This window comes from Amphiprion ocellaris, chromosome 24 (assembly GCF_022539595.1).
Source record: "Amphiprion ocellaris isolate individual 3 ecotype Okinawa chromosome 24, ASM2253959v1, whole genome shotgun sequence".
Classification (NCBI taxonomy): Eukaryota; Metazoa; Chordata; class Actinopteri; family Pomacentridae; genus Amphiprion; species Amphiprion ocellaris.
The window spans coordinates 15,153,179-15,180,652 of record NC_072789.1 but is presented as its reverse complement, the minus strand read 5'-3'; the positions used below and the strand labels follow the sequence as shown (position 1 = coordinate 15,180,652).

At 39.2% G+C, this 27,474-nt stretch overlaps 3 protein-coding genes and 1 long non-coding RNA gene across 7 annotated transcripts; 2 read left to right on the top strand and 2 right to left on the bottom strand.

Annotated features, from left to right (window-relative positions):
• Nucleotides 1-327: 327 nt before the first annotated feature.
• ccnyl1 (cyclin Y-like 1) lies at nt 328-6,932 on the bottom strand. The gene is made up of 10 exons (XM_023261890.3): nt 6,067-6,932; nt 4,322-4,396; nt 4,203-4,237; nt 3,832-3,932; nt 3,471-3,506; nt 2,697-2,748; nt 2,496-2,615; nt 2,225-2,391; nt 1,232-1,394; nt 328-1,065 (listed from the first exon to the last, which is right to left on the bottom strand). Exons 1-10 carry the CDS (start codon nt 6,224-6,226, stop codon nt 949-951), a joined length of 1,026 nt encoding a protein of 341 aa, XP_023117658.1. The 5' UTR covers nt 6,227-6,932; the 3' UTR covers nt 328-948.
• Nucleotides 6,933-7,596: 664 nt separating this feature from the next.
• mettl21a (methyltransferase 21A, HSPA lysine) lies at nt 7,597-25,786 on the top strand. 2 transcript variants are annotated; one of them, XR_008600816.1, is made up of 4 exons: nt 7,924-7,953; nt 8,030-8,140; nt 18,745-18,861; nt 25,246-25,786. XR_008600816.1 is itself a non-coding variant. In XM_055008377.1 (3 exons), exons 1-3 carry the CDS (start codon nt 7,807-7,809, stop codon nt 19,140-19,142), a joined length of 666 nt encoding a protein of 221 aa, XP_054864352.1. In that variant the 5' UTR covers nt 7,597-7,806; the 3' UTR covers nt 19,143-19,773. The 2 variants fall into 2 exon arrangements, 1 of the variants encoding a protein (XP_054864352.1); XM_055008377.1 differs by lacking the exon at nt 25,246-25,786 and having other exon boundaries at nt 7,597-7,953; nt 8,030-8,124; nt 18,719-19,773.
• LOC118471316 (uncharacterized) lies at nt 8,837-10,437 on the top strand. Its single transcript, XR_008600817.1, has 3 exons — nt 8,837-9,373; nt 10,076-10,184; nt 10,341-10,437. It is a non-coding gene; the product is annotated as an uncharacterized LOC118471316 (long non-coding RNA).
• LOC111563020 (cyclic AMP-responsive element-binding protein 1) lies at nt 19,223-26,690 on the bottom strand. 3 transcript variants are annotated; one of them, XM_023261893.3, is made up of 9 exons: nt 26,533-26,690; nt 25,486-25,569; nt 25,211-25,357; nt 24,932-25,032; nt 24,485-24,624; nt 23,872-24,054; nt 23,320-23,473; nt 22,901-23,018; nt 21,662-21,801 (listed from the first exon to the last, which is right to left on the bottom strand). In XM_023261893.3, exons 2-8 carry the CDS (start codon nt 25,564-25,566, stop codon nt 22,946-22,948), a joined length of 879 nt encoding a protein of 292 aa, XP_023117661.1. In that variant the 5' UTR covers nt 25,567-25,569; nt 26,533-26,690; the 3' UTR covers nt 21,662-21,801; nt 22,901-22,945. The 3 variants fall into 3 exon arrangements, with proteins under 3 accessions (XP_023117659.1, XP_023117660.1, XP_023117661.1); XM_023261891.3 differs by lacking the exon at nt 22,901-23,018 and having other exon boundaries at nt 19,223-21,801; XM_023261892.3 differs by lacking the exons at nt 22,901-23,018; nt 26,533-26,690 and adding an exon at nt 26,360-26,526 and having other exon boundaries at nt 19,223-21,801.
• Between the last annotated feature and the right edge of the window lie 784 nt (nt 26,691-27,474).

Below are 27,474 nucleotides of genomic sequence, written 5' to 3'. Positions count from 1 at the left end.
AAGTGCCACACATTTATGGGAACTTCTGCAACAGAGTTGGGAAAAACTTTCTGAAGAATATTTGATTTCCATTGTGGAAAGAATGCCAGAAGTGTGTTTAGCTGTTATATCTGCCAAAGGTGGCTACTTTGATGAGTCAAAAGTTTAGAATGCTTTTTGGTTTCTAAATTCTTTTTTTTTTTTAACTTCCATTGTTTAATTTTTCTATGCTTTCATTTCAGAGTACAATGAGACATTAACATGCATAAGTTTTTTTCACCCACCTTAAAGGAGCTCACAGTGCCCGCAAACAAGAACCACCATGACACACCTTCCAACCTATGCAACTTCAACTTTTAACAGTGAATGAAATTTATTTGAATTAAATAAAGTCTTGTACATTTCACAGCTATAGGGGCCTACATAGTAAGCAAAACAAAGTCTACTCTTTGTCCAAGTGCAGAACTACGCCACAGGGTAGTTCGAGACAGTTTGTCTTCATCTGAATGCAGGAGAGGGGACACAGCTGGTGGACAGAAAAGGGCTGTAGCCACAAATTACTCTGCAAAACATTGGCTGATGTAAAAATGGAAAAAAAAAAGATAACGTCCTCAACGTTTGTGGTTTCGGCAAGCATTTTCATGGTGATTCCTTCCAATTCCATCCACCTTTTAAAAAAATGTTCGTCTGCAATTTTTTTTTTACCATCTTACCATGCTTTCAAGGCAAATAGCTGAAGTTCCTTGTAAGGAACACTTAGCGATGGGGATGATATTTTCGTGAGAGTGTATGATAAACTTCATGTCTTTTGTTCCTCTCCAAACTGGACATTTAAAATTTTGTAATGAAGCTTTTCAGATATTAACATAATCTACTTTGGAAGAGTCTCTCAATGAATGTAGCATCGTGTTTTGTAGCTTAAATTGAAACCAGGTGTTCTATCTCCTCGCCAGATTTAAGATTGTAGACTTAAGACAGCACTGCCTGGGCGTTCTTGATGCCAACCAGGTTGTCTGCACTGATAGACCTCCTCATTGCAGATTTGCTTAGGTCCTTGTACTTGTCCTCACACAGCCTGGAGATGGCCTGGAGACAATATAATACAGACAAAACTGTTACAACAAAAAAAGGAGAGGTGTCAAGGCATAACAGATTTCCTAACTGACTGTACTTTATCAGCTCTGTGAAAATAAAACCATCTGAGTTAGCACATTTTCACCTGCAATGTATGTGCACACTTGGATATACTCACTTCCAGCTTTTGGGCCCGCTTGTTGCTGAGTGGCTCCAGAGGGAAACTGAGGTTGTTGTCGTCAGCCAGTGAGCGCAGGTCAAAATAATACTTGGCATAGACACTAGCTGGGACGTTGATGTTAAACTGGAGCAGTTCCAGGAAGTGACGCTCCATCTCATTCCTGCAAAACAGGTCAGAGAAGTCATCACTTTTATTAAAAACAAATCTGTCTTATTGTAATAAGTTACTACATTTGGGCTGCAACAGCTTGTGAAGTTAGTTTAAGGGGACATGACCACCAAAACATTTTTTTTCCCTGAGGACAGCGCATTCTTTCAATTTTATACAATGCTAAAAATGCCAGCAGTGTGATAGGGTGATCATTTTATGATGAGCACTTTACATTTTTTCCTGGTTGCTGTGAGTTTAAAGATGTTTGGGTAAAATGCTGTATTCCTGTCACTTTTTTACCTAAATGCTGACACAGTACAGGAGGGGTGGGACAAATACCACACTAGTCAACTGTCCAACTTTCGCTTGTGAATCAACATAATTGTACTCACCAAGGTGATTTTTCCACAAAATGTTATGAATCCACATAAACTGGTGTGTCTTCTTTTCTTCCAGAGCAAGTACTCTACCTTTTGCCAACATTTTTACATTCATTGCTTGTTGACAACACAAACTATTTACAAAATTATAGCCTAATCTAACACATTGCTCTCTTGGAAATTCTACATCATAGCAACCCAAGCATCTCAGCTGAAAAAACCCAATGCCTTCAAAGTGCTTTTAAGTGCTTCCAGCTGGCAAAAAAATGCTTTGACAGACACACCCCTCTACGAATGAGAAGTAAAGCCTTTAGAAAAATGTGGAGGTGCACGGCGCGGAAATTTTCCATGTGAGAATGGCCACTCGAGGGGGCGTAGCTGCTAAAATGACACAATCTGTCCACATGGAGCCGCACGAACCTCGCGGACGTGGAAAACATAAAACAGGCTTAACACTCACATGTCCTCCACTGTGATATCTTTGAGAATCTGGCAGTAGTCGACGTTCCACACTGCCTGGTCGTCCCAAACCTTTGAGGCCAGTAGGATTGCACCGAGAACGATGCGCTTCCAGTTACAAGGACAGATGTCCATCTCAGCATAAGTCAATAACCTTTCCAGGTACACCTAACACAGGACACAGCCCGTCCGTTCACACCAGCAATACATAAGCAAAATGATAATGGCGATAACAGGATCTAAATTTTACTTTTTGGATGTTCCAAACTTACCAGAGTGACTATGGCACATTCAGCAGTGAGCTGCGCAGAGCTGAAGAGCGTTCTTATGAAGCGGTAGATGAGTTTGTGTTCTGGGTCGACCACAGAGTAGTCATCTGGAACCTTTTCTCGCTGTTAGGCAGAAAAAGCACTATTATCAGTTTATCGGCATAGTAAACATGGCTGTTTCAAGCAATTAAAACCACAACTCACAGACAGAGGGTGCTTCTTCTCATCGAATATATCCAGTGAGCGGTTTGAATCTCTGCAGGAGCATTAACAAGTCAGTGTTAAATGTGCGTTTTATATGACCTTTGTCCCACTGTACAGAGATCAGTACCAATGATTCAATTTATTATGTGCTAATTCATCAGTTTAAAAGTCACGTTTAAATTGCCAATCTTGATGATCTCCGTAGTGGTAAATACAGGTTTGTTTGTCTTGTCCCATTGGCCCAAACAGTGTCACTTATGTAATGTTGTCAATCAGATGGCACATGTGCCACACTCCATAACAATTCCAGTTTACCACATGAACGAACAAAAGGAGTAATTTCTTTTGCAACAAGGATAAAACAGTCCGCTGCTTCCCTCACAGGTGAGCTAAAGACTGACTGTTAGATTAGTTCTGCCAACCTTCTCTGGTAGAAAGATAATTGTTGGCGGATGGAATGTATATTACTATTTAAGCATGGAAAATGTTGCCACGGAAGCCCAGTTTGTAATGCTGTAAATACATCATTGTTTTACTTCATTCTATGATAGTGACTTAACGGAAATTTATTCAAATAAAATCTTTGAACTTGCCACTTGAAGCTGCATTTTTAACAAATTAAACCCTGACTGATTGACTACTAACCACCACAGAGAAACTGCTTGTGCCAATATTTGTTTCATCATTGAGTACCAAAGTCCTGGGCACATTAAAAACAGTGGAACAGGACGTTAAATTTGTGACATCTTTGACAATATTTCAAACTTTACCTACCTGTTTTTTATGTGATAGTATATGGCCAATGCAACACTGGAATAGACAAAAATAAACACAATGAACTACAAGACAAAGATTTTCATCAAACAAAAGTTTCTCTATCAAGAAACCTTTCTTGTTACACATTCTATCCTGATAATTTCTTTAGCTACTCTATTGTCAAAGCCCAAGTCAAAATAATACTTTTTCTCGTTATATTAAATATTTCACATTAGTTTTAATGGCTGATTCGTAGAGCATGTCTGAAAGCCGAACTTTTCCCTCATCATCAATTCCTGATAAAGGAAACCAGGCTGGTAATATTCAAACTGTAAAATATGTGTGTCAAGATATGTAGAAGACTGGGGTGATCACTTACCATTTGATGGTGCTCTTGAGGTTGGGTTGGCTGACTGTACTGTCATCGATGAATATTGTTGAGCAAGAACTGTACTTTTTTGTCAGGAGCCCTGGGGATGTCTGGAATAGAAATAATGCTAATGCATAAAGGAAAACAATCGCGAACCTGGAGAAATGCCAGTTTAATCCCAAATGTGATGGGTTAAAAGGGAATTGAAAATGTTTTAAAATATTCATGTTAAGGCATTCAGAGCACAAATCCTGACTTAAATTCTGCAAAAAAGTGTGTCTGTGCCTGATTGGACAGTTTCTCTCTTTTCCACAAAAAAAAAAAAAAAGAAACACCTCAGAATCAGAACTGCATCAAACACATGCAGACCCATCACTTACATGATTCATGTAGTTGCTTTTTCTTTTCTCACGTACTGGAATGGAGTAAAGAAAAGTCAGTGAGATAAGAAATTTCAAAGAACAGTAGGAAAAATGATGTCTTAAACAATAATACTCACCATCTGTCTGTGACTTGTTTAGGAAAAGGGTGCTGGCTCTGGGGTGGTCTGATGGGTTGGCCTCCTGAGCCAGTTCTGTGGGATGCAAGTGTTAAATTGTGTTTATTACTAAAATTGGTTGACACAGAAAATAGCTACACAATAGCAACACAGGACTGCCATGGCTCTATGTGTCTGCTAAATTGTATGTAATACATGAGAGTATCAAACACTATTGCACATTAACTTTAAATGGGACAGACTGGCGACCTGTCCAGGGTGTCCCCTGTCTTCGCCCCAAGTCAGCTGGGATAGGCTCCAGCCCCCTCCCGCGCTCTAATGAGGATTAAGCGGTGTATAGATCATGGATGGATGGATGGAATTTTAAATGCTATTCCACTAAACTTTCTCACGTCAGGGTTTTTCCAAGCTCATGTGTCTTGGTGGCAGTGACTATGCATGGCAGTTAGCATAGTTTGTCCATGCACAGTATAGATTATGAATTTGCAGCTGTGTTTCAAGTCCAGTTAACATGAAGAAAAAAGATTTAAATGAAAAAAAAATTTCTAATTAGGTTTGTGTCCATTAACTGCTTTGGGGTAAATAAACTAGTTTGCGTAGTGTTGTCACAAGATCGTGGCAGACAATATATTATACATGGTTGTAATAATAATACACTATGGAAGCATGGCTGGTTCAACTGATAGAAATCTATACATGTTCCTCTTATTTCTGACCATTTGATAAACAAATTATGCTTGAGTAAATGAAATCCCAATTAACAAAAGAGGTTTGAAAACTGAATTGATATTTTTTTCTCAGTTCTTATCATTTTGGCACTGGTGATGCCCCTTCGTTCTTGCTAAAATCATTTTCTGGGTAGGCCTGAGTGATAAAACAAAACTGATATTCACCAGCAATAGATACTTCACCAATAACAATAAAAAAAAATGTGGCAAATTGCCAATGAAAGTGAAAAATCAGGAACAGGTGGAAGGAGAAAAACACAAAATTCAGTTGCATATTTTAACTCCAAGCATGTTCCCGACTCATACACAGCCTATCATACCGCTTGATGTTGGAGACCCTTTTCCCTCCATCACTCTTGCTGCAGTTTCTGCCAAGGTAGGCTAGCCTACAGCTAGCTGTACTTCTTGTCTTTTTAATCATGCCCACAGATGGTGGTAAAGACTGCAGTCAGCTGGTACCAAAATCACAGTCAAGAAATACAGGCGACCTTATGCCCCCCCCACCATGTTCATCTAAGCAACACCTTCAGGATGGCCTGTGTCGAGGGCTGACAGACTTGACGCTAGGGTTTGTCCATTCAGTGACAACTGGTTCTTTGGGCTTAACTTGATACTTGATTCTCACTTAATGTGTATCAAAGTGAGATCATTCCCCAATACTCATTTATTTTTATGTGTATTTTTATTGTCATGGTAACGTTAAAATGATTACCCGTGTACGTTGATAAACAGGCTAAATTGATTAAAATCAAAGTAAGTTGATTAAATCCAAATGAAACTTTTTCTCATGGTTTATCAAAAATAATTCATTAATATCAACGGAAATAAAGAATTTTATTGTGATCAACTTTCCAGCTATATTACCAACCCTATTTGATTGATGCAAAAATTTCTCTGTGTAGGAAAAACCCTGCACTGATCTGAAAACAGCAAGACAAGACATGGAAACCTACACACACTCATACTACAAAGATGATTTAAACTCCAAAAACAGCCGTCAAACAAATCATCACGCACCATCTGGGAGCTCCCTGTCGCTGATGTGCTGCAGGTAAGTCCCGGTGTCTTCGCTCACGTCTTCAGTGGTGGTGATGGGACACTCCTCCAGTTCCACCTCTCTCCTGTGGATCTTGGGACTTTCTCCAGGAGAGATGCAGCAAGACACTGAACCTCCCATGGTTTACCTACAGCAGTCCTGCTACAGCCGGGGATGCAGTTTCCCATATGACTGAGGAGGAACTAATCAAAGTGGCAACACTCGGCTGCAGGATGTCTGCCACACAGTAGATCTTTTAGGAGAAGATAAATAATGTAACACCTAAGTAAATATAAACTTTGTAGTTTAGTGGGACTAGCTTTAAAAAAAAACCTACATTAGATTTTTAAAATTAGATTAATATAGTTCAGTATATTAGGGTGAAAACAGCAGAATGGGGTCTATGTACTGACAACCAAGTCTGCGGTATGTGCAGTACAGACATATTCAGGGCGTGTGCGCAGCATAGTACTGGCGCACTAACAACACCTACATGCGCGGGCTGAGTAGTTATGGTGAATAACTAATATCACGTCATTTTACGGATTAGAGTCTAACAAGACAAAGTCACAGGCTCCTCTGTCTCCCTCCATGGCTAGCCGGCTAACCCTAGCTACCGCACTTCAATCCATTCTTGGCTCCTTAAGCAGCGTGAGTCAGTCCATATTCACTGCGACTTAAGTCTCTTGTCACTGTTACAGGCGGTTCGAGCAGACTAACTGGCAAATTCACCAGCTGGAAAAGACCCTAGAGACAGCTAAGGAAGCGAGAGGGTAGCGGGTATTAAAAATGTAGCCAACGTTAGCTTTCATCTCGTCGCATTTGCGGGAATCTTGGATGTCAAACTGACAGTAGCGTTTAGGTTCAGAGGTAACCGCTGGCCTTTCACACTAAAAGTCCGCATGAAGAGCTTTAAGCTGAATGCGAAGCCAGTGTCTAGTGAGAAAATCACCAGTTAACTTCATCATGTCTTTGGACTGTGGGAGGAGGCCAGAGCACCCGGTGAAAACCCATGCAGTCACAGGCAGCACATGCGAACTCCACACAGAAATACCCCAGACCGGGAATCGAACCATCAGTGCTAACCACTCCATCACCGTGCACTCAGACTGCTCTTTTCTTTCAATGAACTTTTTGTGGTTATTTTCGTGCTTAAAAAAGACCAGAAGGGCATATTGGGTCCAGGAGAAACAACAGACAAAATATGCATTCGGTAGTTTTTTTTATTTTATTTTCTATTTTACGTACAGAAACACAAATGAAAGGGAAACTGTATTGCTGCTATGTGTCGTTAGCTTTACACACCTGGCAGACTCCTTGTGAAGTCCACGCCCCCGTCGTTGAGAAAAGTCTTGCAGATACGTCCATCGCAAAGACAGGCTTTCCAATTGGTTACCGTTATAGAAGCTGATACGTGATTGGTTGACATTGCTCAGTAGAGTGTCAACAATGGGCTAATAACCAAGAGACGGTTAGAAGAGACTCGCCACTCTTACCAAAATAAGAGAACGGAGTCGTTAATTCTGGATGGTGACGCTATATATTGGCTTTATATGTTAAGGAAAACATAGACGATGAAAAAAATGAGAAAGGACACGGAAACTAATATGACAATTAGTTCCAGAAGACGGCGGTAGTGAGTCAGTAAATCAACATTAAAACCCCGAAGAAGAAGGGCTGCACTGCGCATGGGTAAATGACACACGTAACTAATTATCAACATGGCTCTGGTTCCGTATGTAGAAAATTCAATACCTGCGCTGTCAAAACTCCAAAATTCATCGGCACAGTTCCGGTTTGCAAATCACGACCTGCGTCTCGCACAGGATTGGAAAAACCTCGGGGTGGCAGCAGTTGTGTGGGATGCTGTAAGTGGTAACAAAACATCTGTGTTTAATATCTACTAAATATTTGATTAAAATCCATATGGCGTTCGTTTTCCAGGCAGTTGTCATGTGTATGTATCTGGAGCTGGGGAAAGTGGAGTTACACGGGAAGTTGGCAATTGAACTGGGCGCTGGCACTGGGCTGGTGGGCATGTAGCAGCACTGCTGGGTAAGTATATCATTATTAACCATTTACAGGTGTTCTGAGAGAGATTGAAGGGCACCATAGGCGTAGATTTCAGGAGGGATGCAGGGGATATGTACAACATGTGTCCCTCCCACCTCACTGTGCCTAAATTTTGTGTTTTCTTTACACAACTAAAGGCTTCTGTACTACGCATAAAATTAATCAGAATACAGGAATTTACGAGTTTAATACTTAAAACTTGTAAGTTTTGAGTATCAAGCATCATGTATTGCACTGTGCTACAATTTCAAATTAACTCAAGTTAAAATAGTGCATGTAGATTGTATAAGAGAAGCAACAGCATAAATCATCAGTTGACCAATGATAAGCCTGACTGCTTATTGGATCTGATATTTAGCATTTTTCAGATTCTTTATATATATCGCTATCTATCTATCTATCTATCTATCTATCTATCTATCTATCTATCTATCTATCTATCTATCTATCTATCTATCTATCTATATATATATATATATATATATATATATATATATATATATATATATATATATGGCATGCCGTTTAGGAAATTATATATATATATAAAATTCTGAATATATGGAAAGAAAGTCGGAATATATATAATGAAAGTCGGAATATATGGAATGAAAGTCGGAATATATGGAATGAAAGTCGGAATATATATAATGTTCATACTTTCATTCCATATATTCCGAGTTTCATTCCATATATTCCGACTTTCATTCCATATATTCAGATTTTCATTCCATATATTCAGATTTTCATTCCATATATTCAGATTTTCATTCCATATATTCAGAGTTTCATTCAATATATTCAGAGTTTCATTCCATATATTCAGAGTTTCATTCAATATATTCGGATTTTCATTCAATATATTCGGATTTTCATTCCATATATTCCGAGTTTCATTCAATATATTCAGAGTTTCATTCAATATATTCGGATTTTCATTCCATATATTCAGACTTTCATTCCATATATTCAGAGTTTCATTCAATATATTCAGAGTTTCATTCAATATATTCAGAGTTTCATTCAATATATTCCGAGTTTTTTTCCTACCGAGCCCCGGAAGGGACATGTCGGTATGGCGAAACGACAATGGAGGACACCCACCCGTACGAGAGTTTTATTGAGTTTTATTTTGTAATCAGCCTAAAATACAAAGACATTCAAGCAGTGCGATGCATGAGGAGTCTGCCATGCAGACCAGCGATCCTGATCCTGGTAAGTTTTATTTCTCCAACACCCTGCTGTTAGCCCGCTATGAATACACCAGCTACAGTAGTCCCACATTAATATTATGAACACTACACCAGCTAACGTGGTAGGACACAGCATCAGTGATCAGAGGTTGGCGTTGAACTGTTGTTTGCTAACCAGTTAGCCGCCGCTAAGCTAACAATTATGAAACAATTCCTTATAAAACCTGAGAAAAGGAGCAGCAGTATTTCCTAACAAGACCTGTATTCAAAACCTCCCACGTTGTTACACAACGGCCCATTAATTATATTACTGAACTATATGGTAATCATTGAAATTTCTCTTGAAGAATCAATGAACTGTTTGCTAACATTATCATTAATGTAAGTCTAAAACTAATTCAACTGATCAATTTAACACAATGAAGTAAAGAGTACTGGTAATGTGCAGCTATTTTTATCATTTCAAGGTAAAATGCTGATTGTTCTTGAGGTTTCAACTTTGCAGATGTGGAAATTCAAAGCATTGATTTCCTTTACTCAGATTTTTTTGGGTGGTTTTCAGTTGTGCCTCAAAGCAAGGCATTTAGCACTGTTGGAAATTATTACAGGTATTTTTGTAACACTTTCTAACATCGTATGGACAAAGCAATAATTAATCAGTTAATGGAGAAAATGGTTTTAAATTACAGATGCTATCATCAACATTTCTTATTCATTTATTTAGTTGTCGGCCTTGGATGATGAGGTCCAGTTACCAGGACTGTTACTCTGCAGCTCACTGATCCCATCCTGCAGCTCATCCATGCCATCCTCCTCTCAACAGACCAAATCAAGTAAGATCTGTTTAGACTGTGTGGACAACAACATGATCAATATGTTAACTTTCAGCCCATCCTAAAATCACAAAACAGAACATTTACTTTAACTGTGTTTATGAATATAGAAAGTAATTACTAACAACTAATACCTTTTTGGGTGCTTTTATGCAGGAAAAACTAAGCAGGATGCTACTGTGGATCTGCTCTTCAGATTAGCTCTGCTGTGATTAACAATTTGCCTTCATCGCAGTCACAGCCAACGGGGAAGGCAAGTAATTGTCAGAGATGTTTTGACTCTTAACACTGAACATGTTAGCGTTAGCTTAGTTACTTAGCTTCGACTATGTTTTCATCCATTACATAACAGTTAAACGCAGTAAGTTGATGATAATATCTATGTTCATCTTTACAGATGGTCTTAAGGTTAATTGTGAGGCAGAGGTCAGCTGTTGCCTGGATATCCGGGATCACGCCACTGGTGGGACACAATTGTACTGGATTTCAGCTGAAGGCTGCTGTTCTGTCCAAACTGTCATGAGACATTGACATTTTTATTGTGATATACCCACCACTGTTGTTAGTTTTTGTTTCAATAAATTGTTTGAGATGAGGAAATCGCTATTGCATGCTTCTACTTAAATGCCCAACTTTCATGATTTGGTATCACCATAGCATGAATTTTTTACATTTTCCATAAATTTCACCCAAAAGTTGAATAACTATTTGTGAGCGGTGTATGTATACACGTCATCTAAGCACACTTCAATAATATATCTGCTGCAGTAGTGCAGTTTATCTATCTTGCTTGGTGTGATATGTTCAAAAGCACCACTAATTATCTGTCAAAATGTGTGTAACCGAAGTGTGCACTGAACACTGAATAAAGTCTCTGTAGATTATAGACGAAACACGCATCTTTCATCACAAATTTCTGTTTATTCCCCCAATGTGCAAGAGTAAAAATACAAAACAGGTGAAGTTAAATAACTAAAATGTAAAAGAATTTACAAAAAAGAAGATTTAAAAAAAAAAAAAAAAAAAAAGATCAGAAGTAGTGGATAATGCAGTTTATTTCTGTGACAGTCTCTCCAGCACTGACACCGTACGTCCCATCAGTCCAACCAAGGTGTTTGAATTTTCATCCATCCTCTGGATGTTCTGGAGCATAGCAGTGGTCAGGTCTTGGTCTCTGGATGTTCTGGAGCATGGCAGAGGTCAGGTCTTGGTCTCTGGATGTTCTGGAGCATGGCAGTGGTCAGGTCTTGGTCTCTGGATGTTCTGGAGCATGGCAGAGGTCAGGTCTTGGTGTCTGGATGTTCTGGAGCATAGCAGTGGTCAGGTCTTGGTCTCTGGATGTTCTGGAGCATGGCAGTGGTCAGGTCTTGGTCTCTGGATGTTCTGGAGCATGGCAGAGGTCAGGTCTTGGTCTCTGGATGTTCTGGAGCATGGCAGTGGTCAGGTCTTGGTCTCTGGATGTTCTGGAGCATGGCAGAGGTCAGGTCTTGGTCTCTGGATGTACTGGTGCATGGCAGCGGTCACGTCTTGGTGTCTCCTCAACTGTTCCTCTGACCTCTCCAGATGCTGCAGCAGATCCACAGTAGCATCCTGCTTCCTTTTTCCTGCATAAAAGCACCCAAAAAGGTATTAGTTGTTAGTAATTACTTTCTATATTCATAAACACAGTTAAAGTAAATGTTCTGTTTTGTGATTTTAGGATGGGCTGAAAGTTAACATATTGATCATGTTGTTGTCCACACAGTCTAAACAGATCTTACTTGATTTGGTCTGTTGAGAGGAGGACGGCATGGATGAGCTGCAGGATGGGATCAGTGAGCTGCAGAGTAACAGTCCTGGTAACTGGACCTCATCATCCAAGGCCGACAACTAAATAAATGAATAAGAAATGTTGATGATAGCATCTGTAATTTAAAACCATTTTCTCCATTAACTGTTTAATTATTGCTTTGTCCATACGATGTTAGAAAGTGTTACAAAAATACCTGTAATAATTTCCAACAGTGCTAAATGCCTTGCTTTGAGGCACAACTGAAAACCACCCAAAAAAATCTGAGTAAAGGAAATCAATGCTTTGAATTTCCACATCTGCAAAGCTGAAACCTCAAGAACAATCAGCATTTTACCTTGAAATGATAAAAATAGCTGCACATTACCAGTACTCTTTACTTCATTGTGTTAAATTGATCAGTTGAATTAGTTTTAGACTTACATTAATGATAATGTTAGCAAACAGTTCAATGATTCTTCAAGAGAAATTTCAATGATTACCATATAGTTCAGTAATATAATTAATGGGTCGTTGTGTAACAACGTGGGAGGTTTTGAATACAGGTCTTGTTAGGAAATACTGCTGCTCCTTTTCTCAGGTTTTATAAGGAATTGTTTCATAATTGTTATCTTAGCGGCGGCTAACTGGTTAGCAAACAACAGTTCAACGCCAACCTCTGATCACTGATGCTGTGTCCTACCACGTTAGCTGGTGTAGCCTTCATAATATTAATGTGGGACTACTGTAGCTGGTGTATTCATAGCGGGCTAACAGCAGGGTGTTGGAGAAATAAAACTTACCAGGATCAGGATCGCTGGTCTGCATGGCAGACTCCTCATGCATCGCACTGCTTGAATGTCTTTGTATTTTAGGCTGATTACAAAATAAAACTCAATAAAACTCTCGTACGGGTGGGTGTCCTCCATTGTCGTTTCGCCATACCGACATGTCCCTTCCGGGGCTCGGTAGGAAAAAAACTCGGAATATATTGAATGAAACTCTGAATATATTGAATGAAACTCTGAATATATTGAATGAAACTCTGAATATATGGAATGAAAGTCTGAATATATGGAATGAAAATCCGAATATATTGAATGAAACTCTGAATATATTGAAAGAAACTCTGAATATATGGAATGAAACTCTGAATATATTGAATGAAACTGAATATATTGAATGAAACTGAATATATTGAATGAAACTCTGAATATATTGAATGAGAATCTGAATATATGGAATGAAAGTCTGAACACTTTCATTCAATATATTCCGACTTTCATTCCATATATTCAGACTTTCATTCAATATATTCAAACTTTCATTCAATATATTCCGACTTTCATTCAATATATTCAAACTTTCATTCCATATATTCAGAATTCTAGATTTTATATATATACATAATTTCCTAAACGGCATGCCATATATATATATATATATATATATATATATATATATATATACATATATATATATATATATATATATATATATATATATATATATATATATATATATATATATATATATATATATATATATATATATATATACCCCTGGCCAATTTTGACTTAAAGTTACTTTTATTGAAACAGCAAATTTGTTTTTTGTTTTTTGCCTGGAAATGACACGGGTTTCTCCCAAAAATAATAAGATAATGTACAAGAGGCATCATTGTGGAAAAAAAATTTTACATTTCAACAAAAATGGCTTGTCCAGAATTGTTCATGCCCTTCTCCAGTAATCAATAGAAAATCTTTTATTGGCTATTACAGCAATCAAATGCTTCCTGTAATTGCTGACCAGGTTTTTGCATGTCTCCACTGGTATTTTTGTCTAGCTCCAACTCTTTCAGGTTGGAGGTTGTCCTTGTTTTCACCCTGATCTTTAGCTCCCTCCACAGATTCTCAATTGGATTCAAGTCAGGATTTTGGCTGGGCCATTCCAAAACTTTAATGTTTTTGTCTGCTAACCATTTCTTCTCCACTTTTGCTGTGTTTTGGGTCTTTGTCGTGCTGAAATGTCCAGTGGTGCCCAAGGTCAAGTTTCTCTGCAGACTACCTGATGTTGTTGTTGAGAATCTTGATGTATTCCTCTTTTTTAATGGTCCCCTAGTCCATTGGCTGAAAAACACCCCCAAAGCATTAGGTTTCCACCATGATGTTTGACAATGGGGATGGTGTTCTTAGGGTTGAAGGTTTCTCATTTGCAAAGGCCAAGCGGGCTTTTGTGTGCCTTATCTGGAGAAGTAGCGTCCTCCTTGGTTTGCATCCATGGAACTCAGCATTGTGCAGTGTCCGTTGGACTGTCTGCCTTGAGACGTTGCCACCAGCAGTGCCCAGATTCTCCAGGATGGCCTTGGTGGTGATCCTTGGGTTCTTTTTGATCTCTCTCACTTGTCCTCCTGGCCAGCACAGGTGTCACTTTTGGCTTCTGTCCACATCCTCTGAGATTTTTCCACAGTGTTGAAAGTCTTGTATTTTTTTAATAATACTTTGCACTGTAGCCACTGGAACTTGAAAACATTTAGAAATGGCCTTATAGCCTTTTTCTGACTTGTGAGCAGCTCAGTGAGCTCCTTTGTCACAACCATGACTGTCCAAAAACCAACTGCAGAGAACTGCTGTTTTTCACCTGTTGAGTTGATTAAAACAGCTGGTACAACAGGGTAATTTTATGCTTTAGAACAGCTTGGATTGTTTGGAATAGTATAGGACCTTGGATTTCTCCATAGACTGTGACAGCTTGCAATGGGTATGAATATATTTTATGTTACAGACTTATTCCAAAATGGATTAAATTCATTTTTCCCCTCAAAAATTCTACACACAACACCCCATAATGACAACATGAGAAATTTTTTTGAACTTGTTGCAAATTTATTAACAATGACAAAACTGAAATCACATGTACATAAGTGTTCAGCCTTTGCTCAATACTTCATTGATGCACCTTTGGCAGCAATTACAGCCTCAAGTTGTTTTGAATATGATGCCACAAGCTTGGCACACCTATCTTTGGCCAGTTTCGCCCATTCCTCTTTGCAGTACTTCTCAAGCTCCATCAGGTTGGATGGAAAGCGTCGGTGCACAGCCATTTTCAGATCTCTCCAGAGATGTTCAGTTGGACTCAGGTCTGGGCTCTGGCTGGGCCACTCAAGGACATTCACCGAGTTGTTCTGAAGCCACCCCTATGATATCTTGGCTGTGTGCTTAGGGTCATTGTCCTGCTGAAAGATGAACCGTCGCCCCAGTCTGAGGTCAAGAGTGCTCTGGAGCAGGTTTTCATCCAGGATGTCTCTGTACATTGCTGCATTCATCTTTACCTCTATCCTGACGAGTCTTCCAGTTCCAGCCGCTGAAAAACATCCCCACAGCATGATGCTGCTACCACCATACTTCACTGTATGGATGGTATTGGCCTGGTGATGAGCGGTGCCTGGTTTTCTCCAAACGGAACGCCTGGCATTCACTCCAAAGAGTTACATTTTTGTCTCGTCAGACCAGAGAATTTTGTTTCTCATGGTCTGAGAGTCCTTCAGGTGCCTTTTGGCAAACTCCAGACGGGCTGCCATGTGCCTTTTACTAAGGAGTGGCTCCTGTGCTCGCCACTCTACCATACAGGCCTGATTGGTGGATTGCTGCAGAGATGGTTGTCCTTCTGGAAGGTTCCCCTCTCTCCAGAGGAACGCTGGAGCTTTGACAGTGACCATTGGGATATTGGTTACCTCCCTAACTAAGGCCCTTCTCCCCCAGTCACTCAGCTTAGATGGCCGGCCAGCTCTAGGAAGAGTCCTGGTGTTTCCAAACTTCTTGCACTTACAGATGATGGAGGCCACTGTGCTCATTGGAACCTTCAAAGCAGCAGAAATTTTTGATAGCCTTCCCCAGCCTTGTGCTTTGAGACAATCCTGTCTCGAGGTCTATAGACAAGTCCTTTGTCTTCATGCTTGGTTTGTGCTTTGACATGCACTGTCAACTGTGGGACCTTATATAGACAGGTGTGTGCCTTTTCACAAATCATGTCCAATCAACTGAATTTACCACAGGCGGACTCCAATTAAGCTGCTGAAACATCTCAAGGATGATCAGTGGAAACAGAATGCACCTGAGCTCAATTTTGAGCTTCACGGCAAAGCTGTGAATACTAATGTGATTTCTCAGGTTTTTTATTTTTAATAAATTTGCAACAATTTAAGGAACATTTTTTTCCACATTGTCATTATGGGGTGTTGTGTGTAGAATTTTGAGGTAAAAAATGGATTTAATCAATTTTGGAATAAGGCTGTAACATAAAAAATGTGGAAAAAGTGAAGCGCGGTCTTGTTCATTTTACTGCCTTGTACTACTAAAGGTATATTACCTGAAGAATACAATAAACATCCCAAAAAATGCAGCTCATTACAGAATACTTTATGTCCTGTTTGACATGCTTAAGCTTAATTGTATTCCTAGGGTATTTAAGAGGCCATTCCTGTCATAAGCAGCACTGCACATGCAAAGGCCTAGAGTGGTTTCCTGCTTACATTCAAGCTGTAGCACAACTCAGAAGTTGTCAGCTCTTACATAATGTCTAAAACAAAAGAATTATGTGAAGCCACAAAGGCAGCCATCTTGGCACTGCTGGAAATTGGCATGAGTGAAAGACAGGTAGCAAAAAAAAACTGAAGATCTCCAAGACAGCCATTCATTACACCAAGAACAGACAAGCCGAACATGGTACTACCAAATAGCTAGCTGGTCATGGCAGGAAACGTCTTTCTACCCCACGAGATGACCGTGCACTCATCCGTTCCTGTCAGGAATCGTTGTCAGACCTCCAGGGACCTTAAAAATGAGTGGGCACTGTCGAGAAATGTGACTTGTTCAGCAAAGACAGTTCGAAACCCACTTTTTGAAGGTGGTCTGAAGTCACACAGGTCACGGAAGAAGCCCTTCATCAACGAAAGGCAAGAGGAAAGCTATGTTACTCTTTGCTGGGGATCACAAGGATTGGACTGTTGATGATTGGGCTAAGGTTCTCTTCAGTGATTAATTTTCAATTGATGTCCACTCCAGCCAACTTACTGGTTTGGAGGACGCCTGGAGAAGCCTGCAAACCAGACTGTCTTGCCCCTGCAGTAGAACAAGGGGGTGGATCAGTGACAATCTGGGGTTGTTTCAGTATGGGTGGAACAGGGCAAATGCAATTGTGTGAAGGACCAGTGGATCAGGTCATGTACAGGGCTATTCTTGAAAACAGTCTTCTTCCATCAGCTGGAAAACTCTTTCCTGCCTTGAATGACTGGATTTTCCAACAAGACAATGTCTCTTGCCATACGACAAGGTCAGTTAAAGCTTGGATGGAGAACCAGAACATTGGAACCATGCCTTGGCCTGCTCAATCACCAGATCTAAATCCAATTTGAAAACCTGTGGAAAATCATCAGACACAAACTGGAGAACCATAAGGCCAAAAACAAAGCAAATTTGTTTGAATTTGTGCAACAGGAATGGGCTGCTGTGACAGCAGAACAATGTCAGAAGCTGGTGGAGAGCATGCCAAGACACATGGCTGCAGTCATCAAAAACAATGGTTATGCAATCAAGCACTCCTGTGTGTATCATGTGACTAAAACAGACAGAAAACATGGAATGCCTAAAAGCATTGTTTTTGGGAGTACAATGCCATAGCTATATGTAAGAACTTAAGTGATTTTGGTTATTATCAAGAAAACCATGGAAAATGGCTAGATATCCACTCTTAAATGAAACTCTTAAGCTGCTGTTGTAGTTATCATTATATTTGCCTAAACAAATGTACCTTTAGATGTACCAGGCATTGAAATGAACAAGAAATTGAAGAAAACAAGGGTGGTCTAATAATTTTTCTTAAGTAGATTCTTGTCAAAATAAATGTATTTCTTATTCTATCTGGAATTGCCACTCACATGCAGTCTGATTTGTTACATGTCATGGTTAATAATAGCCTATGAACACTTAAGGACAAAAAAAAATCTCTTGCAATTAAACGTACGTAAAACATCATATAAACAAAAGTATTTCAAATAGGTTTTGGGCTTGAGTTTGTGTTATTTCATTTTTTGAGACCAAGGTCTTAAATTTTGCTGTGCATGCATGTTGGTTGCAGATATCAGTTATTTTTCTACTTGATTACTAATAATCAGCCACACTATAGGCCCTAAAAAAAACAACAAAACTGCAAAAAGCCACATGTGCCTTTTTAGCATTGGTTTATGGTTAACAAAATTTAGGCACCAGGTGACAATTCATATTCTTTCATATATTGCTCTTATCGCTGTGAGCAGTATAATGCAGTAATTCTCTCAGGCACTCTGTATTGCCTTCAAATATTTATTCTTCTATGACTCAGCTTTCCTTATTCAGAATTATCCTTGCTGATTCAACACGCATATAAGCTCTGACTTCTGTCATCTTTTCTATCTTTTGTTTGAGGAAATGACCTCTTCAATTGTATGGCAAATGGCACTTTTTTCTGTCAATGACAAATTCATTCAATTTTAATTAATAACTCCATGACTTAAACAACTCAGATTCATTCTGCATATTTAAAACACGTTCTTGTGTGTTTTGGGATGTTTTTTCGAAATCACAGACATCTCAGCTATGTTGTGGATGTTAACTGAAAGCAAGAATACAACACATATTGACCTTAACCAATTAAATCATTGTTCAAATCTAGAGATTGGGACCTTGTTACAGCCTCTACCCTGCCCCCGTGAATCTTCACCTATGCTTAGTAGTGCCACATTCTTAATCTTACCAGGTGCCGAAGTGACCATCACCGACAGAGAACCTGCCCTGGACTTCCTTTCTGCGAATGTAAAGGCAAACCTGCCCACTGACTGCCAGAGATCAGTGGTTGTGTCAGAGCTGACCTGGGGTAAGGGCCTTGAACGCTACCCACCTAGCAGATTTGATCTGGTTCTGGGAGCAGACATCGTTTACCTGGAGGACACATTTGTGCCTCTGCTGCAGACTCTGGAGCACTTGTGTTCGGACACCACTGTGGTGCTGCTGGCCTGCAAGATCCGCTATGAGCGAGATAGAAACTTTTTGAGCATGCTCAAGCTGCGGTTCAAAGTTGAAGAAGTATACTATGAGAAGCAAAGGGACATCCATGTATATAAAGCTTGTAAACTGCCACGTAGGAGGGACTTGTGACAACTTGGCATCCTAACTAGTCTATGTTCTTTCACCTGCCTTCTGATTTACTGTTTTCACATAAGAATCAAATGAAAGAGTACCAGAAAGACATTTATTAACAGCTGCCAAAAATGTAATATTTGAAAAGCTTTAACATAATGCACTGTATCATACAAGTTGGTGCTAACATTTAGAAATTGTGAATAAAAAATTAATGAAAACCAACATTTAAAAAAAAAAAAAGCGTACTATTTAATGACAATACACAATACCTAAAGAATACATTGTGGCATTCCGTTATAATGAAAATATCCATTTTGTTCACTGAAGTTTTTTTTCCTGTTTTTTTTTTTTTTTTTAAATTTGGTCACACTATTGCAGAGTGTTTGATAGGTAAAAGGATGAGATTTGATGCTCCATAAAATTAATAACATTTTGTCAAATGCATGATGATGATTAATGAGCAACATAACACTCATGGACACTTGATGATTAATTACAGGTTAGTAGTGTACTCAAGTAAAATTTATAGAGGCCTCTCAACAGGCTTTGTCTGGTAGAGCTGTGCTGAGATTCTTCTGTTAAATCGTGATTGTAAATGCAAAAAAAGTGCGCATGACACTTTGTATTAAACAGATTTTGGAGACAGGCTCTGCTGAACAGTTGTTTCTCTTTTTAATTGCATGCATAGACTGTATATAAAAAATGGATGTAGCAAACCTGATGTCACCAATTGGTTAGTGGACTATAGTTTTGAAGCCCCGAGTTTGGAATTGCCAACTTGGTTTTTTGAAACCGACAAGTTTCAAGACAGCTTTGTTACCCTTTTTAGTATAAATGGGACCACAATTTACACAAACAACATCACTGTATTAAAGGAAACTTTAAAATAACAAATGAGGCCATAAAATTATCAGGAAAATGTTTACTACGGTAATAAATCACATGAGAAGTAGGACCACTTTCTATACAACTTTTATACAATCAGGCATCTTTTTCAAACTGGAGTAGTCGTCCCCTGCTGGCCATTAGAAAGAATCCAGGTTCAACTCACTTCCACATTGGCTATGTCCATCTTTCCATCTTATAAATGCAGTCTATGGTTACACACAAGTTAAATAAAACAGGACAGTGTATTACACTAGCATAGCCAGTGACCTGTGATTCCAGTGATATGCCATGTGTCTCCAAAATGTGCTTAGAAATACGCAGATAAATTCTTTCACTGCATAACAATTAAGGCTCATTACTTTTGCTTTTGTTCAAAAAGAATCTATAAGTCAATAAAATTAACCTTTTTTTTGTAAAAATGGATTGAAAAATCCATAATATAAAAATGCAGATGAAAATCCTAATTTTAAAATACCACCTTTAGCAAATGGCAGGTTAGCCATTTTTGTGAACATATTTTCTGACGAATGAGCAACAGTTCAGTTCCATGTTTTTCCCCATTTCTTGTGTTACTGGAGGCACATTATGTCAGAAGAGTAGGACTGTATTTGCTGCTAACGATGGGCTTTTAGCAGGAATAACGTACTAAGCATGGGACTCCCAGGGTTTAAACTACTTTTATCTTTTCTTAACTGTGGTGAAGTTTTCATGAAGATAGGTAAAAATCAACATCAATGAGCCTTTGTAATACGTTTGGGAACATGCACAGGCCCACTTGAAGATATTAGAATTTTCCACTGTCTTGATTACTGTGTCTTTAAAGCTAAGAAATGCTAGAGACAACGTGCCTTTAAGAATTTGAGTTCCATGCTTTCCAAATTCACTTCTTTCCAAGTTCCAGAGTCTGTTCTCTGTGTTCTAAAAGCTGCAATTAATATGAAAACCATTTTTTTACAACCCAACTTGACGGTTATGTTTCTGTTCATGTCGTATAAAGGCAAAGTAATTTTAAGTTTAAAAAAAAGAAAAAAATCAATGGCATTAAGGAAGCATATAATCTAATAAACCAAAACACTGTTCAAAGATAAAATGTCCAAGACAGCCCGTCTACATTTCAAAGCATTAATAAGTAACAGATGTTAATGCAAGAGCGCAAGTTACAAATATAAACGTTGCACACAAAGGTAACCTCTCCAAAGCGTCTCAGAGAGAAAAACTGAAAAAGTTCCATCATTGGTGATTATAGTTAGTTCTCTGTTGCTGGTGATGTTGCCCAGTTTGACCAGGCACCAGTGACTGGAATGCTTCCCTTGGCGGTGTCAAGACAAGAACAGCCAAAGAGTCTGTTCCACTGCTTCACCACAAAGACCCTGTATAGTTGTAGTGTCCTCCACCATCATTCTGAACATTGCCTCACTCTTTCATGGATAGCTGATGTGAAGAAGTCTTGTTGAAGTGGGGACGGGGCATGTTTCTTCCTATTCCTGGTGAGTCATTTCACAGATTTTCAGCAGTTTTTAAAAAGGAAGCAAAAGAGTAGAAAAGGAGGAGTGGCATCCAGATGTATGGCTCTATGCTGAGTCTCTGTACATGTTAACAGATGGGCACTTTCAAGCCCCTGGCAGGCGTTCAGTTACGTTTCTACTCGGATTTGTGGCAGTATAAGTCTTTGAGGGCTTTAAGTTCCTCAATGAGGGTTTTGTTCTGGTTCTCCAACACAGCCACACGGTTCTCAAGACACTTGACGTACTCCTTTTTCTTCCTACGACACTCTCGGGCTGCCTCCCTGTGTGACAAAGAGCACATGTAGATGACAACTTAGAGCAGTATTTATTTATTTATTTTTTATTTATTTTGTTATGCCTCCGACCCAAAATGACAAAGTTTAGAAGTGCATAATGCCATAGTCACGGAGTTCAAAATTCAAAGTAAACAGTGGATTTTACAGGGTTAACTGTGCTGTATAAATAACAGACTTGACTGTTTCTTCTTCTGTGAAGACAAATCATTAGATGTGATTATTTGAATGACGATTGATCATAAAATAAAATTTCACGATTGCAACAGTTCTACAAGACAATACAGTACAGCTGGAAGCCATTTTTAAAAATGTATTTATAGTCATATAATAAATAATATCACAGTCTGGACCACTGGTCTTGGAACTTAAGTTTGACTTTAATGTTTCTTTGGGAAAATTAACCAAATCTTAGCTTAAGCTTGTGGTAGTTCATTAAAATCACCTTATCTTAAGTGTCTCCTTTAAAACTTGCCAAAAATAAACAATTTTGCTGAATTAAGGCATAATTGTGTTATACTACACAAGACATTTTAAGTTCCCTTTTCTTCTAGTGATGTTGTGCTGTTTCCATAGAACTGCACGACTTTATAGTGCAGTGAAAAATGAGCCCACAGGGAAAAAGAACGTGACACCAGCAAGAACAAATGCTTTGAACTTAGAAACTGCCGAGTTCAAAGCATTAATTTTGTAACGAAATTTGTGACAGGAAACCAATAATTAGAATGGAGAGTTGTGTGACATAGTTCCAGTGGGCCTAGCACATTTCATACAAACAGAATGTGACAAAGTGTGGTGCAGAACAAAAGGGATTTTTTTAATAAACAATCTTGTTTTAAATGAAGAACTTAATAAAACAGGGACTGAGGAAATCATATTAAAAAAATAAACAAATAAAATAAAGGTAATGAGAATGCACCAGAGGCAGATAACTAAAAATTCTGAACTGCATAATAATAGTTTAGTGAAGTTTGAAAAACACATGGATTAGTATACTGACAAAAAAAAGAAAAAAAAAAAACACTTCAAAATAAGAAACCGTGCCGTGATAGGCTGACTGTTGTGAGTGTGTGAAAAGTAGCATTACCAGCATGCAGCCACAGCCTCTGAATTTGCATGCCCACAGAGGTGATCAAGTTGCTGTAATTAGGCATGAAGTGTCTTGACAGGCCCAGATTTTCAGTTTTCCAAATGTTTTTGGCTCACTGCCCCAGAAAAGAAAATAAAGAACTCGTTCATGCAGCATTAGAATGATGTCTCTGCCTCTGATCATCACTGAGAAGTTATTCCAGTTATGGCAAGTTATGCCAAGTTCTAACTACCTGCCAAGAACTGCAAGCCCATCACAGAACCACATACAGCTGAATTGTAAACTACAAGACATTCTTCATATATTTAGGGCAAAGCAGGGCTTAAAAACAATGCAATATTCTTTGTCAGACTCACCAATGACAAATCTTCCAGAGTCTACAGTTTTTAGACTGAGGAGTAAAACAATACACTTACCTGTTTTTCATCAGTCTGACCTCCCTTTTGCGTGTGACTTCCTCAGTGGCTCCTGCTGTGCCCAGCGCAGGCGAGGTTGCCATGACGACCCCAGGAGTGATGGTGCTGGTGGGGGCTGTGCGGATTTGATATGCCTGGACATCACCAGAGGCAGCTGATAGACAAATATGGAGAAATGCAGTACTTTGTATTAAGGAGCAGTGGTGGGAGAAGTATTGACATCCATTACTTAAGTAAGAGAAAAAGCTCTCACTGTAGAAATATGTCCCCTATGACTGTTACACTATTTATATTGAATCCTTCCACTGGCATTACTCATGCAGTTTTTTACTGTTGTAGTTGGTTGAGATGGAGCTAATTTTGAACTTTTTTTTGCATAGGACAACTTAATACATACTTTTATAGTTATCTAATGATGATGTTCTTCATTAATTGACTGATTGGTTTGTCAAGAAATTTACAACATTTTGTGTTTGTCGTTACTGTATTGCTAAACTCATGCATTCATTCAATGTAGTTTAAATGGAAAATTATGCAGAATTATTTTCCCACCTTGTACAACCACTTGGTTGCTGGGCACTAGGATCTGCTGACCATCACTGGTTTGAGCATACTGTAGGATGGTGGCGCCAGGCTGGGCTGCAGCAGCGTTGGCCATGGCGAGTGTCTGCAGGCCCTGCACTCCATCTGTGCCATTATTGGCTAGCTGAATGGCCCCACCTTGGGTAATGGCAACTGCAGAGGGACATCACTGGGTGTTAGAATGATGTCAAATGTCCTGTTCTCCATATCAAGTAGATCAGACATCAGTACAGCAGAGGCGAGTAATCATAAATTGAAGCTTCAAAGTGCACTTTTCTATAGTGTGTACAAACTCATCTTATATTTTTATACTGTCTTCGTGTGGCAAATCACTTTGCCAGAGGCTTTGATGTGTCTAAAAGAAACTGCTCAGTTCAGTTTGTTGATAACAATCATTCTTGGTGTGATGAAAGCCAATAACATAATTTAGGCTCAAAACCACATCTGCCTATCAAGACTTTGTTTACAATTGCCTCTATATTGAATTTGCTTTAGCACAGACGAAGTGCAATTCAGTAGTAACGCAGTAGCGCCTACATATTTCAACAAAAACCACAAACTTCCTATATCAAAAAGTACTTACTGTACTGGCCACTGCTGGTCTGATAGATGGGAGTGGGCATGGTGACTGTGGTGATGGCAGGGGCTGAGTCATCTTCTGACTTCTCTTCCTCAATTCGAGGTACTGCCGGAGCATCTGATGATAAGTCATTCAGAATCTTCCTGTAGAGGATAACAATCAGAAAAATTTTGGCATTCAACTTATACATAACCTGTCAAATTATCTAATTTCTCCAAAATCATGTGACCCGTCTGTCATTTATACACTGCAAACACAGGCCTCTATTTTCTTTGGAAGCAGTTAAAAGTTAAGCTATTGTTCAAAAGCAATAAAATCAGCTGAAAAAAATGGAACAGCATTAGTCAGTGTCAGTGTATTCCAGACTCAGGTGTGATACAGACAAAAGATCAAAAACAATAAAACATAAATGGAGCTCTAAAATCTATTTGTATAAGATGTCACACAGACCTGTAAGAAGGCCGTCTGGACAGAATCTCTCTCCTCTTCTGAGAATCTGTCACACTGTCTACGGATTCCTGAGAGTCCTCACTCTCACCAACAGTTGAAATCTGCAAGTGAATAAACATCAGAATACTTTCATTTCAACAATGGTCTCAAGAAAATCCTCTTAAAAGAAAAATAATTAACTCTTTCACTCCAATATGCAAACTAACTATGCTTACGTCAAAACTTCTATCATAATGATTTTGTTTATCATGAAAATTCCCATTCTTTTCTTTCTCTCACCTGTACTGTCTGGACTTGTGGTGACTGGATGACAGAAGGCTGAGCAGCTTGGATCACCCCGTGCACCTGGACTGTTTGACCGTTCGGTAACTGCACTAGGGTGACTGTGGGACTACTGCATGTCACCTGGCCTGCTGCTATGGATGCCTACAACCACAACAACACTCAATCATACATTGTATGTGTGTAAAGTTACTAATACTCCCCAGGAATGGTCATTACTTTGATTTTCTGAATTGTGCAAAGTCTAAATTGACCATGAAAATATGAATTACCTGTGCCAGTGTAATCTGTTGGGTCTCAGACTCAGAGACAGCCGTTTCACCACATTGCTGTGTGTCTGCACCAGCCTCCATGGTCTGAGGAAAAAAATGCTTATTTGCATCTGTGACATCATGTTTTAAACTGTACTTTGCAGCACAAACACGGAGAAAGTGGTCTATGGTGGACAGCAGACACTTTGATGGAGGTTGTGCCTCATTCACAACTTGCTTGTTGGTGTCTTAAAGGAGGGTGTGGCTTTGCTTAACATGCTAGCTCGTTCATTAATAAAACTGTCTCATTGTAGAAACCATATGGAAATGGGCTTGCCAGAATCATTTTAAAACATACAGAAGTGATAATAAGGACCTAACATGCTCTCTGTTCCCATAGAACGCCGAAGGCTAAAACCAAAGCAATGTGAAGGAGTTGTGGATAATTTACTGTTAGCGGTTAGGTTGGCTAGCAGATTGAGCTTCATTGCTTCGGTTAGCATGCTAACAAGCTAATGGCAATGCATTAAATATTAGCCAGTTCAGGAGCAATTTATTTAACATGTATTGAGGTTGTGAATCCCAAGTTTTAATAACTAGCGTCACAGTTTGGCGCTTTCATTAACACTCAACTGCAGTACGGGCTAATGTTGCACTGACTGATACCGTTAAGTTGCTAGCAGTGAGCTTGTATGGAGGGAAATGCCTGCATGCATTGTAAGCCACTTTTTTTCCAAGAAGGACACCCCACTTTCACTAACTAGTTTGTTCGCTTAATTCAAGTTTTACATGGGTTTTACGTCAATCAGCAACAGCTTTATAAAGCTAACTGCTTCAGTAACTTATTTCTAAGCAGTTCATGAAAAAAGATTCAAGCCCACTCCCACATTAATACCTATGTCTCAGTTGTGTTGCGAGCCTGCGAGCCTTGCAGAGACTGACTCATTTTGTGAGCCTCTGCAACGCCGCCATGATCTCTTTGTTGGCTCTGTGCGGATATTGGGCGCAAAAAACCTCTCTGGTCAGCCGTCTATCTGTTTAGCAAACATCGGATGCGTATCCTCTTACCAACACGGACTCGCTTCGTCACTCCCGGGTCTACGGAGCTCCACTTTTATTCAGACCGACACGTAAGAGACCGCGTCAGGCTACACCTCCGTCGCGTCACCGAGAACAACAACACGGAGAGGAGGACGAGGGAGACGACGACAGCGAAAATCTGCTCTGCCGAAAGGACTCGAGTGAACACGGGGAGGAACGGAAGCTCACGAGAACTGCCGAGGAAACTGGAGGAAAGCACGGAGATAGCCGAGGAAAAAGCTGTCTGCCTATCTATCTATCTATCTATCTATCTATCTATCTATCTATCTATCTATCTATCTATCTATCTATCTATCTATCTATCTATCTATCTATCTATCTATCTATTTGTCAATGCTCTTCAAATGAGATTCTCAACTGAGAGGTTCTCAGGTCTTTTGGCTCAGTTATTTCAACTCTTGTCATTTCAACACCAACATCATTTGTACACGTTCACGTTATTTCAGCTTAGATTTATTACAGTTTACATGGATGTAATTCATCACAATTCCATGGTTGATCTGCATACAGAGAGCCCCTCCCTAGGTCTCCTTCAGGCTCACCTCTGTGTGTTAGAATGATACATTAACATTTTTTCCCATGAAAATAATCCCGGCATACCTTAAAAAGGCTTAGTTGTAACTACACCTTTAGAATACACAGATCTATGGAATCTATGCCTGGCTCTGTGGCTTGCTGCACCTGGAGCACAACAGTTTATCTACGACTGTTTATACACTGTAAAACTACTCTCCACTACACAATGGCAAACTGAAATGTTGCAATAATTCATTGTTGACTGCTTATTTCGCCCATGGTCTGTCTTCAAGCATATAAAAAGATTTGGACATGTTAAAAGGGAAAAAAAAGCTTAATTTTCACTTGAAGGGTTCTTTATGAAAGACAAAACATCAACAAAAAACAAGGAAA